A 16,143-nucleotide genomic window follows, 5' to 3' on the forward strand; every position below is an offset into this window, starting at 1 on the left:
ACTGTGATGTGAGCATGTTACATTTGCTTATTTACTTATTTCTACTCTGCAGTGTTCTCTGTGCTAGTCAAATCCTAGCTATATTCCTAGTACCAATAAGTTGCTGGTGGGAGTGGCAAGAAATACATTTATTATCTTTTCATTCATTTCTTCAATAGAGAAGGGATTGTGAAATACTCAGCTGATACAATAGTAGTGAGGTTGCTTACTACTCAACCTCAAGCTAAGAATAAGGTGCTTAGCATATTGCCTGACACATAGCAATTGCTCAAATTACCTGTGCTGTTGTTACTTCTCATGAATAAAGGAGTGAATTTTTGTGCCTTCCAAGGCAGCTCAGAGAGATTTTCTATTGTCCCCCTCAGGCTCCTTCTCTAGTCAAATTATCTGTATAATTTTATTATTTCCCAATACTTTCTACTCTTCTCTAAGTTATGAAGATGATTTTTTTCAGCTTTCTACTTTGAAAAGACTGGACAGGTAAAGCGCTGACAATTGGCAGAAAAAAGAGAGGCACTAACAAACCACCTGGGCAATGGAAAGAGTGGATTTGACAGTTTAAATAGTAATTTCATTATTCCATGGTGAACTGAATAAGGAAATGAAAACGAAAGTTAAATTGTAATTACTATAGCCCAAAAGTGGTATTTTGGTATGATGACTCAGCATTGTTATGTTTTTAGAAGTATTTTCTGGGGATGTCCTGGGCGATCTACTGGTTAAAACTCCGAACTTCCCCTATAGGGGGCATGGGTTTCATCCCTAGCTGGGGGAGCTAATATCCTACATGCACCATGCAGCATGGCCAAAAAAAAAAAAAAAATTACTAGAAATACTTTCTGGAAGTTATCCTGGTAAACAATTAGCTGTGAGGCCATTTTACCACCTTGTTTCTGAAATGGAGATGTGCGCGTTCAACACTTGACACCACAGAGCAATCATGGAACATATTCTTAAGGCATGGATTTTGCTTGAAGATACACTTACTCCCCTCTACCCACCACCCCATTAATGTCACTTTGGATATATTACTTAGTCATTCAATAAGTATTTGCATTCAGGCAGAATGTTGTTTGCTGGGCAATACTGATTTAGAAAGCAGAGACATCAGCTTGTATACAAAGTTCTTTGGTTTTTCCAGTAGTCATGCATGGATGTGAGAGTTGGACCATAAAGAAGGCTGTGTCAAAGAATTGATGCCTTTGAATTGTGGTACTGGAGAAGACTCTTCAGAGTCCCTCGGACTGCAAGGAAATCAAACCAGTCAATCCTAAAGGAAATCAGTCCTGAATATTCTGAAGGACTAATCCTGAAGCTAAAGCTCCAGTACTTTGGCCACCTGACGAGAAGAGCTGACTCTGGAAAAGACCCTGATGCTGGGAAAGACTGAAGGCAGGAGGAGAAGGGAGCAACAGAGGATTAGACAGTCGGATAGCATCATTGTCTCAATGGACATATGTTTGAGCAAACTCTGGGAGATAGTGTAGGACAGAGAAGCCTGCTGTGCTGCACTCCATGGGACTGCAAAGAATTGGACAACGCTTTGTGACTGAACAATAACAACTGATTTAGAAAATGGATATGGCTCTTGGTGGTGGTGGGGATTACAGGATAAAATGCAAAATTTGTATACATTTTTAAGTTGCAATATAAGACAACAAGAAATTTTGACTTTGTGGGGGACCTCTTTGGATTAAACTGCCAGGTCTATGAAGGTATACATTCACTTCCCTTAAATTTCGAGGATGACTCTAAGGAAAAGCTTGGATAGTAAGTATGGAAAGCTGGAAAAGCATAAGAAACAAGCCCTGGTAAGTGTTACTGAAGCAGACACAGCAGTATAAGTTCCCTGCTGAGTTGTAGGCTTCCAAAACTGTGAGAAGCCAGCAGCCTTCTGAAAATAATATTTTCACTGAAACTAGTGATAAAGTTTCTGACCCAAAGAATTCACTTTTCTTATGGCTTTTGATTTAGAAACCTAGACAGAGTATTAAAAAGCAGAGACATCACTTTGGTGACAAAGGCCTGTATAGTCAAAGCTATGGGTTTTCTAGTAGTCATGTATGGATGTGAGAGCTGGACCATAAAGAAGCCTGAGCACCAAAGAACTGATGCTTTTGACTTCTGGTGCAGGTCATTAGTGGACCACACTTTGAGAGATTGGGAAGGAAGGCCATGTTTAGATCTTTACAAAGATAAGTCTGGAAAATGTGGTAGAAAGGGGGAGGAGGACAGTTCAGCCACAGAACCACCAGTTTGCAGTATCAAAATAGTCTTAGAGAGACATGAAGATCATGAATTAAGGTGGCAGCAGCAGCGAGATGGGGAAGAGCTTCCCAGGTGGCACTCAGTTTAGTTCAGTTCAGTCGCTCAGTTGTGTCCGATTCTGCGACCCCATGAATCACAGCACACCGGGCCTTCCTGTCCATCACCAACTCCTGGAGTTCACTCACACTCACATCCATTGAGCCGGTGATGCCATCCAGCCATCTCATCCTCTGTCGTCCCCTTTTCCTCCTGTCCCCAATCCCTCCCAGCCTCAGAGTCTTTTCCAATGAGTCAACTCTTCTCATGAGGTGGCTAAAGTACTGGAGTTTCAGCTTTAGCATCATTCCTTCCAAAGAACACCCAGGGCTGATCTCTTTTAGAATGGACTGATTGGATCTCCTTGCAGTCCAAGAGACTCTCAAGAGTCTTCTCCAACACCACAGTTCAAAAGCATCAATTCTTCGGTGCTCAGCCTTCTTCACAGTTCAGTAAAGAAAGAAAGAAAGTGAAGTCGCTTAGTCGTGTCCAACTCTTTGAGACCCCATGGATTGTAGCCTACCAGGCTCCTCTGTCCATGGGATTTTCCAGGCAAGAATACTGGAGTGGGTTGCTATTTCCTTCTCCAAAGAACTTACCTGCTAACACAGGAGACATAAGAGATGTGGGTTCGATCCCTGGGTGGGGAAAATCCCCTGAAGGAGGGCATGGCAACCCACTCCAATATTCTTACTGGGAGAATCCCATGGACAGAGGAACCTGGTGGTCTACAGTCCATGGAGTCCCAAAAGAGTTGGACATGACTGAAGTATCTTAGCGTTAGCATGCATATATAAATATATATTTGTTGTTTAGTCCCTAAGTCATGTCCGAAACTTTGCAATCCCACTGGACTACAGCACGCCAGACCTCCCTGTCCTTCGCTAACTTCTGAAATTTGTCCATCTTCATGTGCATTGAATCAGTAATGTTATCCAACAACTCATTCTCTGTCTCCCTCTTCTTTTGCCTTCAATCTTTCCCAGCATCAGGATCTTTTCTAATGGGTTGGCTCTTTGCTTCAAGTGGCCAAAGTACTGGAGCTTCAGCATCAGTCCCTTCAATGACTATTCAGGGTTGATTTCCTTTAGGATTGACTTGTTTGATCTCCTTGCTATCTCTCTCTATATATATATAGTCAACTTGATTTTGTGTGGTCACACTCAGAGTCTGTCTCTTGGGACTATCTGCACCCCCTCAATTCCAATTCTCTCTCCCTAGATGCGCTGGGAGCCTCTGGTTCCCCTAGCGGCTTGTTCACCGGGTCCCTGGGTTCCAGCCACACTCCCCGGATCCCATCCTGGAATCACGCTCTCTCCCTGCGCCTGCGTCTGGGCTAACAGCTTCAGGCTGTGCTAGCCGAGCTTTCAAAGTCCGCGGGCCCGGAGTCTCTGGAACCCTCCCGGGCGCCGCCCCTCGAGTCCTCGCAAACCCATAGCGGCCGCGGCTTCCAGATTCAATCTCTGGCGGAGGCCAGGCCTCACTAGGGGACGCAAGGACCTTCCGAGCGGGAGGCGCCCGGGGGGAAAGCCCGGGGCTGGCAGGAAAGAGGACGGTCTGCTCCTGAGTCGGAGCGGTCGCCAGGTTTTGGGGTTCGGGTCTGGGGACCAGCTCCGGCTGCCCGCAGCCCTGGAGCTTTGCCCCTCGGTGGTCTCGCACCGAGCCCTGGAGGCCTCAGCTCCCTCCCCCGCACCCGATCCCCCTTCCCCCGCCACCTCCCACCCCGGGCTGACCATCCTTTATCAGATCGAAACAGTTGACAAAAACAATGGTTATTTTAAGTTGATAGCGCGATGACCCCTGATAAGAGCGAGTGTTAATTACAACGGTTGCCTGGGACGAAGTTTACCGCTTGCATCAAGAAGCGGGTGGGGGAGGTGTTAGATCTTGTGGGGTGAGTGTATTTTAAACACGCGATCGCCTTGAGACTTTGCGATCTCTCTGAGTGAGGGGGGGAGGGCAAGAGTGAGAGTGACTGTCTGTAAAACAGTAGTAGGAAGAAAAAGCCCCAGTTTCGGGGGGCGAGGGTTAAGGTTTCCCTTTTGGGAGCGCGATGCCGGGCACAGAACACTGTTTGCCTAATTATTCAGCCGGAGCCCGCTTAGCAAGGTGAGACATTCGCACAGCACGAATCCAGCCTGGCAGCCGGCTGCTCCGGGTGAAGTGAGCCCTTCATTTTCCCGATCAGCTCAGGAGGCGAAGTAGTGAAACCCCCAAATCCGCTTCCTTACGTGGTTGCTAAAAGGGCGCAAGCAGAGCCTAGGGGGTGGGGAAATTACAAGTGCAAATGACTTTGGGTATACTAAGGTTAGTCATTCCCCCCACCCCCGTTATCTGGGGATAACGGAATCGTAGATTGTAAGTTTCGGTGTCTAATGAGTTGCAGAGGGGCGCACATCACTCTTAAAGTCCTTGTCAGGCGCGCCCCAAGTTTGTAGCTCGGGCGCGGACGGCTGGGCCGAGCGGGGGTGGGGAGGGTCTCCAGTCCCAGGCATTGCGCTCGGGGCTTCTGCTCAGTTTCCTGCCTCGGAGTGGCCGCGTCCGCCCCAGCCCAGAGCAGTGTGTGCAATCCAGAAACTCGATAGGAGGCAGCAGCTGATCACCCACCGCCCTAAAAATAATCTGCTCGGCGCCCGGCGCGCTTCGGCCAGGGGAAGGAAAGCGCTGGCTTCGGGGTGAGTGAGTCCGTGTCTTTTTCATAAATCTCATTTCAAGAGTTTCAAGGATAACCCCTCAGTAGTCGATTTTGATCTAACAGCAAGCGGAAGGCTCCCGCGCGCTCTCACAGCGCTTCGCCGTCTCTATTTCTAGGATTGAAGGGACCCGGCCCCAGCCCTGGGGAAGAAAGGGCGTGGGGATCAGGTTTCCAGCTGTACTTTGAAAACTCTGGCCGGCTCCTGTTTAAACCAAGTGGATAAAGTGCAAAGAGTTAATACAATTGTGTTTTGTTTTCCCTTTTAGATATTTCCCGTCTTGTTCACGAAGTAACTTTCTGCTTCATTTCTGTCCCTCTTTGCTTTGTAGGAGTTCTGCGTCCGGCTTTGAAATTTATACTTAGAGACAGAGTAGGAAGCTGGTATTTTGAAGGTAAAGCAAGTGCACCAGTGGGGGTTTGAAGCAGCGTCAAGCGATTACCCAAGGTATCTATTTGTTGCTTTATTTCTACAGATTGGGATTTTTTTTTAATAAAGGCCACTGGAGTGTCTGTGTAAGGAATCTTATCTGCTTAAGTAGTTCCAACATTTCCTTTGCTGTGCAACAGAACTTTGATGGGTGCGTTGAGATCAGACACTAAATCGGATGTCTGTCCTTTTTTGCTGATGATTTCCTGCTTGGTTCTGTAGTTCATAGATAAATAGACCAATATCTTTTAATTCATGTTTTATAAACCATGGACTGAATAACTTCAAATAACTTATTATTAAATACATTGGTTTTCCTGAGTGATCCGATCCTGAGCATACCGGAGATGATGATATAGCCCTGAATAAGTTCTTTAAAATATCGAGTTTCTGTCTCACAGTGTAATTTGGTTAATCTCTGAATAAGAAAAGGGTGAGTTTTTTGTGTGTGAGAATGAAAGCTTTTATATTGCATTTAGTGTGCTTTCTTCAGGGGTCACTAGCTTGTTAAATTCTCTGTGATTACTCTTCCATCAGAGCTGATACTGTTTGCTGGGTGAACAGTGAAGAGTGCTAGTTTTCACTTTATTTTATATTCATCGACTGAATCCAAATGTTTTCAGTCCTGAGGGTGTGGAACTTTATAAGGTGCATTTCAAGGCACAAGAACCCTGAGGGTAGTCTCCATGAAATCATGAGTTTGGTCACCAAGACCTGTAGAAAGATCTGTTCTACAGACCATTCCTGTAACCAGAGTTTCACTTTTGGTGTTTGTGTTTCAAGTTTGCTGGGTCAAATTCTCCAACCCTATCGACTGTCATAAACACTTGAACGTCTTTCTGTGGATTTATGTTTATGGGGAGAAAAATGGCCTGTCGTCTTCTCTGGCCTGCTTCCCTCTCTCTCCTCTTTGATGCTGGGGCCTGTCAGTGTTGGCTGAACTAGAAAGCTGGAAGGGGCGGGGCTGTCGAGTGTCACGTCAGGGCATTTATCTGGGGAGAGCAGCAATTTATACCTTCCCAAAGTATCCCCAACTTAACCTGGGTTCCAGGAAGGAAACCCTGAATGATAGTTTGAGATACAAAGATTAGTTTAAAAATCCTGATTTAATAAAATGCCTCAGGTGAACACAAATAACGTCAACAGGTCTACAATAAGTTTACTTTTTCCCTGTCTTTATTCATGTTGAGTTGTAAGAAGAGTTGGCTGTTAAAAGTGTGCTACATGCAGGCTAGGTGTCTGGAGGAGGGGACTAAGGGGCAAGGGGAAGAGGATGAAAGAAGAGGCAGAAGAAAAAGCAAAAGGAGAGATGCAGTGAGAGACAGTGAGCAGATTGGGAGCCAAGGGGAAATGTGAGGTTTAAGATTGTGGCAGAAGGAAAACAGCATTCTAAAGTTTTCACTCTACCCATATGCACTTTAGTGAGATTATGTCATTATGTATTTCCCAGGTTTTTTTGAATCATAACTTTTACATTATACTGGGTTTTGTCTAGTCTGATTTATACAGCCTAAGACCATAGGGACTGTTTCTGCCATGTGCGCTGTTGAATTCCTGGTGCCCAAGTTGCATGGTCAGCATCAATAAATATTTTTATACTTAATTAATGCCTGAAGTCCCAGACATCAAGTGCATGGCTAAAAATGTTCTTGGACTTTTTCAGGTTATTGTGCTTCTCTGATATTTTCTTTCCACAGTTACACAGATTTACCCAAAGGTCACTTAATTGGTAGGTTTCAGGATTGATTAGATAACTGGCAGGCAGTACTTATAGCTAATTAAGTATATATGTATACATATATATATGTTTTTTGCAAATCAAATTATATTTTAGCAGCTGCCTTAATGATCATGATGAAATATCAAGTTTTAGCATTGAATATAGCACTGAAATACTATAACTTTCAATAACATTTTAAAACTAGTTTAAGAAAACTGGGAAACCCCAATGGCTCAAGAGGTGAAGAATCCACTTGCAGTGCAGGAGATGCAGGAGATTCAGTTCTTGGGTTAGGAAGATCCCCTGGAGAAGGAAATGGCAACCTATTCTGGTATTCTCGCCTGGGAAATCCCGTGAGTAGAGGAGCCTGGCGGGCTACAGTTCATGGGGCCACAAGAGTCAGACAAGACTGAGCATGCATGCACATGCAATGAGAAAAAAAAAAGTAAGCAAAGAAAAAAAAAAGGCAAAAAGAATTTCCCAGTTAGTTCTAGGAAACAGTTTATGCGTGCCTTTCAATTAAGTGAGCTTAAAGTTTCCTTTTATCATTTCTATTAAGTAAAGGAAATAGTCTTAAAAATTCCATTACAAGCCATTTTTTTTTTCAGTTTCTGTTCCCTCTATTTTTATCAGAAATATCTAACATATAATTATAAAATTCAGAATTTCCATTTTATTGATAGTTTAAAAAGCTCAAGTCCTTTTGATTCTCTTATTAAGCTTAGAATCTTAACAGTCGGTAAGGATTTGGCAAGTGTATAAGCTGATCTTGAGGTTTTTTTAAAATACAACATTTTTTTAAAAAAGATGATAAAAGGTCTTAACTAGAGAGCATATAAAAAAGTATTACCAGAAATAATGTATGAGAAGAATTCCATATGACCATTGACAGATTGTCAACACACAGACTTTCTAACTGGTCCTTCTATTCATATGTTTTATAAAAATTTTGTTTAAAATTTGGTTTCTCCAGTAGTTTGCCTACTGCTGCCTATCTTTTCTGTATAACATACTTTGTTTCTTTCTAGGAAACTATATGATTCATGACCATTGCTAAATCAATTATGAATGAAAGGGAAGAGAGAAAGAGGTACCACTTTAGTTATCCAAATAGTTGCCAACCTTGAATAATCTAATTCAGAATCCAGGGTGACATAAATATGGAAAAGAAGCAAAGTCCAGGGGGTCGAAATCATAAAATACTACTTATTTTGATATGATAGATAAGAAGAAATTTCTTTAAAAAATATAAGTCAAGAGCTATATGATGAAGTGGAATGAACATGGTTTATAGTCAGACACATGTGGGTGTGGATTCCAGCTACTCTGCTGGTTGGGAAGTTACTGAACCCATCTGAACACCCATATCATCATCTGTAAAATTTGAAGAGCTCCACAGATATTGCTTCATTGTTCTGAGAGCTTAAATGGTATATGCAAAGTTCGCAGAGTTTAGTAGGTGCTAAATAAATAGTGCTGCAGTCCATGAGGGGGACTGCTCAGCCCATGGTGTGCTGCAGTGCATGGGGTCGCAGAGTCAGAATCGACTGAGCGACTAAATGGTAGGCATTGTAAAGTTTTCCGAACCCTAAAACTCTTGGTGGCATTTCACGGTAGTAAGAATTCATTTAAAATGTAAGTCAGAGCTTGTCACTCCTTTCGTCTGCACCCTCTCAGTGGCTCCACTGCATTCAGAATAGAAGCCAGAGCAGAAGCTCCGTCTCCCACAGTGGCTAAGAAGACCGTGTGTAATCTTGTCCTCTGTCTCTTCTCCCAGCTTGTCCATGTCTCCTCTGATAGAATGCAGCTCTCCAATAAAAAGGCATCCTTTGTTCCAAAACTCGAGTAGAGTGCATTTCATGTAAAAATATTGTCTGATTCTGGGACCTGTGTAGTTTCATTATCTTGTCACTTGAATTACATTTAATTGGTCTTTAACACTTGATTTTACTGTTGTTCAGAGAAAGGCTGCATGCTGGTGGACTCCACAGTGCTGTCTTGGTATTACTATTTCCTGCAGTGAATGAAATGCTACAGTAAATTGTGTCCCGCTGAAGTTGTTTGTGAAACCGTTTTCAGTGAATTACCATGGGAAAGGATTTGATATTACAGCATTTTGACTTTTCAGTCAGTTTCATCTTCCCCCTCCTTTTTCTGGATAAACAGCCATTTTTGGTTTTTGATAATTTATTTAGACAAACACTCCTTGAAGGTAGCGCTATTGGTAGATATCAATTATAATGTATTTTCCAAATTAAAATGGAATATTTTAATCAGGAAAAAACTACTGACAAGTGGACCTTATAGGATGTATAAAGACTTTCTAAGTAACTCTCAAATAACTTTGACCACAGAGATTTCCTATTTCTTCAGCTACAAAGATAGAGGGGGTTAATTTTATGAAATAATACCTCTTTAAGGCTATATCCCTCATAGCTCAGTTGATAAAGAATCTGCCTGCAATGCAGGAGTCTGCCCGGGTTTGATTCCTGGATCCAGAAGATCCTCTGGAGAAGGAAATGGCAACCCATTCCAGTATTCTTGCCTGGAAAATCCCGTGGACAGAGGAGCCTGGCGGGCCACAGTCCACGGCGTCATAAGAGTCTGACACGACTTAGCAACTAAACCACCACCACCAAGGCTATAATTTAATGCAGGAGAATTTTGTAGTAAGAGGCTTTTCTTCCTTTCTCTCCCTTTTAGAGTGAACTATATAAGAAGAAATGAGCCTTTCATTCTGCGGTAACAACATTTCTTCCTATAATATCTACGATGGTGTGTTACAAAATCCCTGCTTTGTGGATGCCCTTAACCTGGTTCCTCATGTCTTCCTGCTGTTTATCACTTTCCCAATATTGTTCATTGGTAAGTAACCTACTTCCCAAAGTAGAACATTCTTTTTTATTGTATTTCTACAGTGAATAATTCCTTTCTGACATCCAGTTAGCTTATGGAGAGCAATTGTTATGGCAGTGTTGTTCGCATCTCTGCAATGGGACACAGAAGCTTGGCAAAAGGGTATTTGAATCAAGTGGAATTGAAATTAACATTGTCAGAGAGAAATGGCTAACAAGGCCGACTTTTCATAATGTTGGCTATTTGGGTTAGTGAGAAATCACAAATAAATCTCAAAGAAGTATCAGGTATAAGGAAAATTATAGTGATGCAAAGAAAGCCAGAACCTGCCTGGAAGAGTTCAATAACATAAATTATAGTAGAATATGTTAAGTGTAACCAATTTTCAAATAATGAAGTTCTTTTGGGAACAATTTAGAGATGAATCAGTATTCTTTTCAAAGACTGCTTCAGGGGTCCGTTTTGTCCAGAAACAGAAATTTCTTCCTTCAGTACTTTTAGCACTCATACCCCTCCCAACCCTGTTCATTCTTGAAGTTTATGGGACTTCTCTATAGTTGAAAAATTGAGAGGAAGAAAAAAAAAAACAGCGGAGACAAGAGACAGAAGTAGGGTCTTAGCATGTCATGTATGAGTTGGCATTGCGCTGTTTTTGAGGGAAAACCATCAAAATTTTCTAACATATAATCTGGTAACTTAATTTTTTTCTTCAATGAAGAGCTAAGAGTGAACCGGTAATGTTCTTGAGCCTCCTTAAAATCTCATCAATGAACAAAGCTTTAGCTTTCTTTCAGAAAATGTCAGTAGCATTATTGAATGGTGCTGGCTGAGTCATGGGTTATCATTTTTACTCCATGACATGCATGTGAGTAAGAGTTGACACAACCAGTGGGCCCTGAATCTTGTCACCAAGTATGGCCATTTTATTTTTTTGGTTAGGCCTCCCACAGATCCCATCTTTTGAAAGATTTGAGACTTTGAATTGCTTTTATTAACATCATCATTAATTTATTTTTCTTTTGAATGAATGAGATCTGTCAGTAAGAATTGTGATGAGCATGAAATACCCAGGTTGTCACCCAGAGTTTGTTATTCCTGAGCTAGACAGCAAAGTTGATGTGTTAGCTTAGGCAAGCTTGGAAAAATCCTTTGAAATTATTCCTTTTTTTTTTTTTTTTAACATAATGAAAATAGAGAAAGATTTCTGTTGCTACTCTAGAAAGGAATAAGGTTTTAGGACCCCCTCTTCCCGATCTGCAAAGCATATCACAATGTAAATTATTTCCATGATTATAATTAATTCTTTATTTCTTTACCTTTTCCTCCTTTTTTCAGGGTGGGGGAGTCAAAGCTCGAAGGTACAAATTCATCACAACACATGGCTTCATTTTCCTGGACACAACCTGAGATGGATCCTGACATTTGCCCTACTGTTTGTGCACGTTTGTGAAATAGCGGAAGGCATTGTTTCAGATTCGTGAGTGACTCCAATGGGATTACGCTATCCTAGTGGACATGTTGATATGGATAGTAGCTAAGAGCATACCAAGTCAGCCTTAACTTTTTGGTTATAACTTATCAGGCGCCACAGCAGTCACCCATTTTACAGGATAAACATGCGTATTGTCCCGTGTTTTCTGTGCTGTATTCTTTCTCTGCTAACACAAGTTCAGATCTCTGGGGTTTGTGCTCATTGCTATGCTTTCTGTTTTTTATCTACATAGCGCTAGCAGAAAGTTTTCTCCATTTAAACACCTCAATGATAATCTTATTTTTCAAAACAAATATAAATGGTAAGAATGACTGTCTGTATACTGGCATATTTGTTGTTGATGTTCAGTCGCTAAGTTGTGTCCTACTCCTTGCGACCCCATGGACTGCAGCATGCCAGGCTCCCCTGTCCTTCATTATCTCTCAGAATCATATCCAATGAGTTAGTGATGTTATCTAACCTTCTCATCCTCTGTTGCCCCTTTCTCCTCCTGCCCTTAATCTTTAAGAGCATCAGGGTCCTTTCCAATGAGTTGGCTCTTTGCATCAGGTGGCCAAAGTATTGGAGCTTCAGCTTCAGCTTCAGCATCAGTCCTTCCAATGAATGTTCAGGGTTGATTTTCTTTAGGATTGACTGTTTTGATCTCCTTGCCATCCAAGTCTAATGTATTTATGTATAAATATATAACCAGTTCTCAGATATTTCTGTTTATTTTGTAAAACTGCAGAGATAGATGAGGCAGGCATTAAAAGAATCTGAGAATCAATGAAGGTACAGCTACAAATTGAGGCAGAGTACATAATTATTTCAAAATCATGATTTGTTATAAAACCCTTATTTTTAAAGGAATTTTGTCTTTTTTATAAAAGATGTTTATATCAAGCAGAATGTAATGAATTCTATTTATAAAGCTGAACATAATGCATGATAATATTTTTACTACATAATAATAGAAAATAAACTCAAGTAACAGGAAAACTTCAATTATGAAATTATGCTAAATGGTGTATATTTCATTGAAGAATTGACAGGAAAAGATCTCTAAAGTCTATGAAATAAAAGCTTCAAAACTCGTTTTCTTCTAATCTAATAAGAACCTCGCCTGACATCTGTTTATGTTTTTCTGTTGCAATTAACAAGGGGTGAAACTTGGAGACTTTTGTCATGGAGCCATCTATTTTGTAATGTTTTATGACAGTTCTTTGCATTTATGTGCACATCTTGGTTTCTGATGAAAAGGAAAATTAAAGACCCTAAGTCTCCTCTCCAAGCATTTGGAAGCTTATCAGCCATTATTTTATTGAGAATTGCTTACAACTCTTTGGCATATTTATATTATGCTGTATTAGCATAGCCAATTTTAGTCTCATTTTTTAATTCCCTTACCATATGGGCTGACTCTCCATGTGGTTATCTGTTTGTATAAAGTGGAAGATAGTAGAAGTCCCATGAGTCCTAAAAACTTGACATCAAGTAGGGAGAGATGGCTCCTCCTTTCCAGACTCATGGTTGATGTGTAGGTTCAGAGACTTTAGGACAGAGGCTGTGCTAATAATGAGGACATATACTTATGGGGGAAACCTGTTTCATAGTGGTAGTGATACAAGAACCTGTGCTTAAAACAAGTAGAAATACACTCTTGATCTTGTGTACCCTCTCCCATTCTTTAGCTACAGACTCTTATCCTTGCCCTTTTCATCCAGAACTCCTAAAAAGACGTCTTTCAGGGACTCCTCTGGCGGTCCAGTGGTTAAGACTTCACATTCCAATGCCGGGGGCATGGGTTCGATCCCTGGTCAGGGAACTAAGAACCCTGCAAGCTTTAAGGCAAGACAAGGGGGAAAGAAAAAGACATCTTCCAGTATTTCTAAATAACTGGAAGATTTGGTTTGGTTTCTCTCTTACCTTGTCCTAGTCTGGAAGCTTCTTCTGCAAGAATGCCAAAAAACATTAATGACACTTTCATGGGTATCTTTCCTCTTTAACACACTTATTATATTAAGACCCTGCTGATTATGCCTTCCTTCTTTCCTTCTTTCTTTTTTTTAAAACAAAACTTTATGAACTATTTTTTACTTAAAATACCACAGATGTTCACTGTAGTTTCACTATGAGTGAAATAATGCAAAGACTTTCCTAATTGAATATTGGATTTTTAAAATTAATAGTAATATAAATATTAAAGCTATTGATTTTTCTTTTGAAACATCCTGTTTTACACAGGTTTTCATAAGAAGTGTTCTCTTTTTTACTTCTGTCTAAATAATTTGTGATTCTGGTGGAGAAACCCTTCTAGGCCTAGGAATCATTTTTAGTTTGCTCTTCAGTATAATTTGATTAGTTTATTACTAAAGCATGTCATTCATTAAATGGATGCCTTTGGGAATTTATCAGCATTTTTCAAGATAGTCAAATATTTGGTTAATTAATATAATTAATAAGCACTAAGAATTTACTGATTGGATTACTCAAGTCCTTGTGTTGATTATTTTTTACTTTTCTTCAAATTATAAAAATGTGCATTAAAATCACTATTACTGTGTTTTCATTTTGGTTTTTATTTTCCATCATTTTCTCTTTTTTGAAATTGTTTGTTTTCTGTGATATATAGTTTTTGGTTTTCTCTTGAACTTTCCTGACTAAAGATTTTCTACCATGATGGGATGTATATGCTTCAATACTATGTATCTACCATTTGATTATATATACCAGAATAGTGAAGTCTGCTAATTATTCTCTAGAAATAGTAGTGTAGTGTAGTATTAGTCATTCAGTTGTGTCTGACCCTCTGCAACCCCGTAGACTGTGGCCCCCCAGACTCCTCTGTCCATGAGATTCTCCAGGCAAGAACACTGGACTGGATTGCCATTCCCTTCTCCAAAAAATAGTAGAAGTTAAAGGAAAGAATAGAGTTTGGGGAACCCTCAAAACCTATACTATTTTGTAAGGAGAGCAGTAACGCTATGAAAGGAATCTTACTAAAAGTACTAGTATGGTTAAAAATCACTAAAAAAGAAATACTATAAACATAAACCTTACTGTAGCTTCTGCTGTCTTTATTAATCCTTCATTGCTGCCTTCCTTACTGATGATTGTCATTCTTTTTCAAGATAACTTGAATTGACCACTTAATTTATTTATTATAATAATTTCTTATTGAATTTGTTTAAGATTACAAACTTTCTTCTGGGTATGGTTTTAAACTGCATTATATAGGCCATCATAGGTAATATACTTATTTTAAAATTTTCTAAATATTATTTTTTTTATTCTTTATTTTCTTTAATAATTAAAGAGTATTAGAATCCCAGGGATGGGGGAGCCTGGTGGGCTGCCATCTATGGGGTCACACAGAGTCAGACATGACTAAAGTGACTTAGCAGCAGCAGCAGCAGCAGAAGCATTTTAAATTTTTTACTGATGAAATATTTGTTTCCTATTTTTTCTCTTTGATTATTTGAACTATTTCTGGGAGGTGGTTGGTGTTTTGTAAGCCAACTCTTACATGATCATAATATTATCACATATTCATTATCCTCTCAGTATTCGTGACTTCAAATCTCTGCATACACTTGCCTGTTAAGACAGCTTCTTTTGCAGATTTATTAGAAACCTTCACAATCCACACATTCCTGTTGAAACATATTAGCTTCCTCTCTCCAATGGGCTTTTCCTCTCAAAATCTTATTTGGTTGTACCATCATCGACTCAAGCACCCTGGGGATTATTCTCCCCATAGCCATCACCATCACACTCATACTCCAACACTGTTAAAAGTACTATCCATGTTGAGAGTCTTTTCCGAAGGTATTATTTCCTCCATGTTACTGCTGCCAAAGCTTAACTTGGGCTTTCATCATCTCTCATCAGGCCTCTCCCCATAGTTTCCTAACTACTTTCCTTCCTTTGTGTCTCTCCTCTCACCTCAGACACATATTACCTGTCAACTCCATTATCCGTACTACTACCAGACTGATCTGTTTCTAAAACCCTAATCTGATGGTACCACTTCCTTGTTAAAGCATTTGTGTTTTCTGCAAGATTAGGTTTCAGCTTCTTACCATACCTTTCATAATATATCCAAACTCAGACTTTCTATTTAAGGGACATTAAACTGCTTGGAATTTTGCCCATTCTTTTCCCTGCTTATTACGTGCTCTTCCACCAGTTTCCTGATGAGTGGCTCCCTTTTTATATTTCAGTTCCCATTGTCAGCTGTACCTCTTCTATGACCTTCCTAAATTGTTTCTCTTTCCCGCATTCTCAGACTACTTACTTTCTTCTTGATATCACTTGTATGCTAATACATTTAAATCATTTGAGAAAATGTACATGTATGGCATTTTTAATACAAATGGAATTGAGGGCTATCTGCACATTGGCCTGGCATATTTCTGATCTAACTGAAGCTCTCTGTTGCCCTCAGAATGAAGTGTCATGTCCTTGCAGTCACACTGAATTGCTCCAAGTACCCTTGAATGTATGGGCTCCCCAGGTGGCTCAGTGGTGAAGAATCTGCCTACCAATGTAGGAGACGTGGGTTTGATCCCTGGGTCGGGAAGATCCAGTGGAGGAGGAAATGGCAACCCCACTCCAGTATTCTTGTCTGGAGAGTCCCATGGACAGAGGAGTCTGGTGGGCTACAGTCC

General features: G+C 40.5%; 1 protein-coding gene across 3 annotated transcripts in view; it reads left to right on the forward strand.

Annotated features, from left to right (window-relative positions):
* Positions 4,288–16,143, forward strand: part of ABCC9 (ATP binding cassette subfamily C member 9) — a 160,514-nt gene continuing 148,658 nt past the window's right edge. For 2 of the 3 annotated variants that reach the window (XM_005680780.3, XM_005680781.3), the window contains exons 1-4: positions 4,288–4,979; positions 5,329–5,444; positions 9,850–10,011; positions 11,338–11,479. In XM_005680780.3, the coding sequence (XP_005680837.1) occupies positions 9,870–10,011; positions 11,338–11,479 (284 nt within the window). In that variant the 5' untranslated portion in view covers positions 4,288–4,979; positions 5,329–5,444; positions 9,850–9,869. The remainder of the gene's footprint in view (positions 4,980–5,328; positions 5,445–9,849; positions 10,012–11,337; positions 11,480–16,143) is intronic. The other variant, XM_005680782.3, reaches the window with a different exon arrangement.

This window comes from Capra hircus, chromosome 5 (assembly GCF_001704415.2).
Source record: "Capra hircus breed San Clemente chromosome 5, ASM170441v1, whole genome shotgun sequence".
Lineage (NCBI taxonomy): Eukaryota > Metazoa > Chordata > Mammalia > Artiodactyla > Bovidae > Capra > Capra hircus.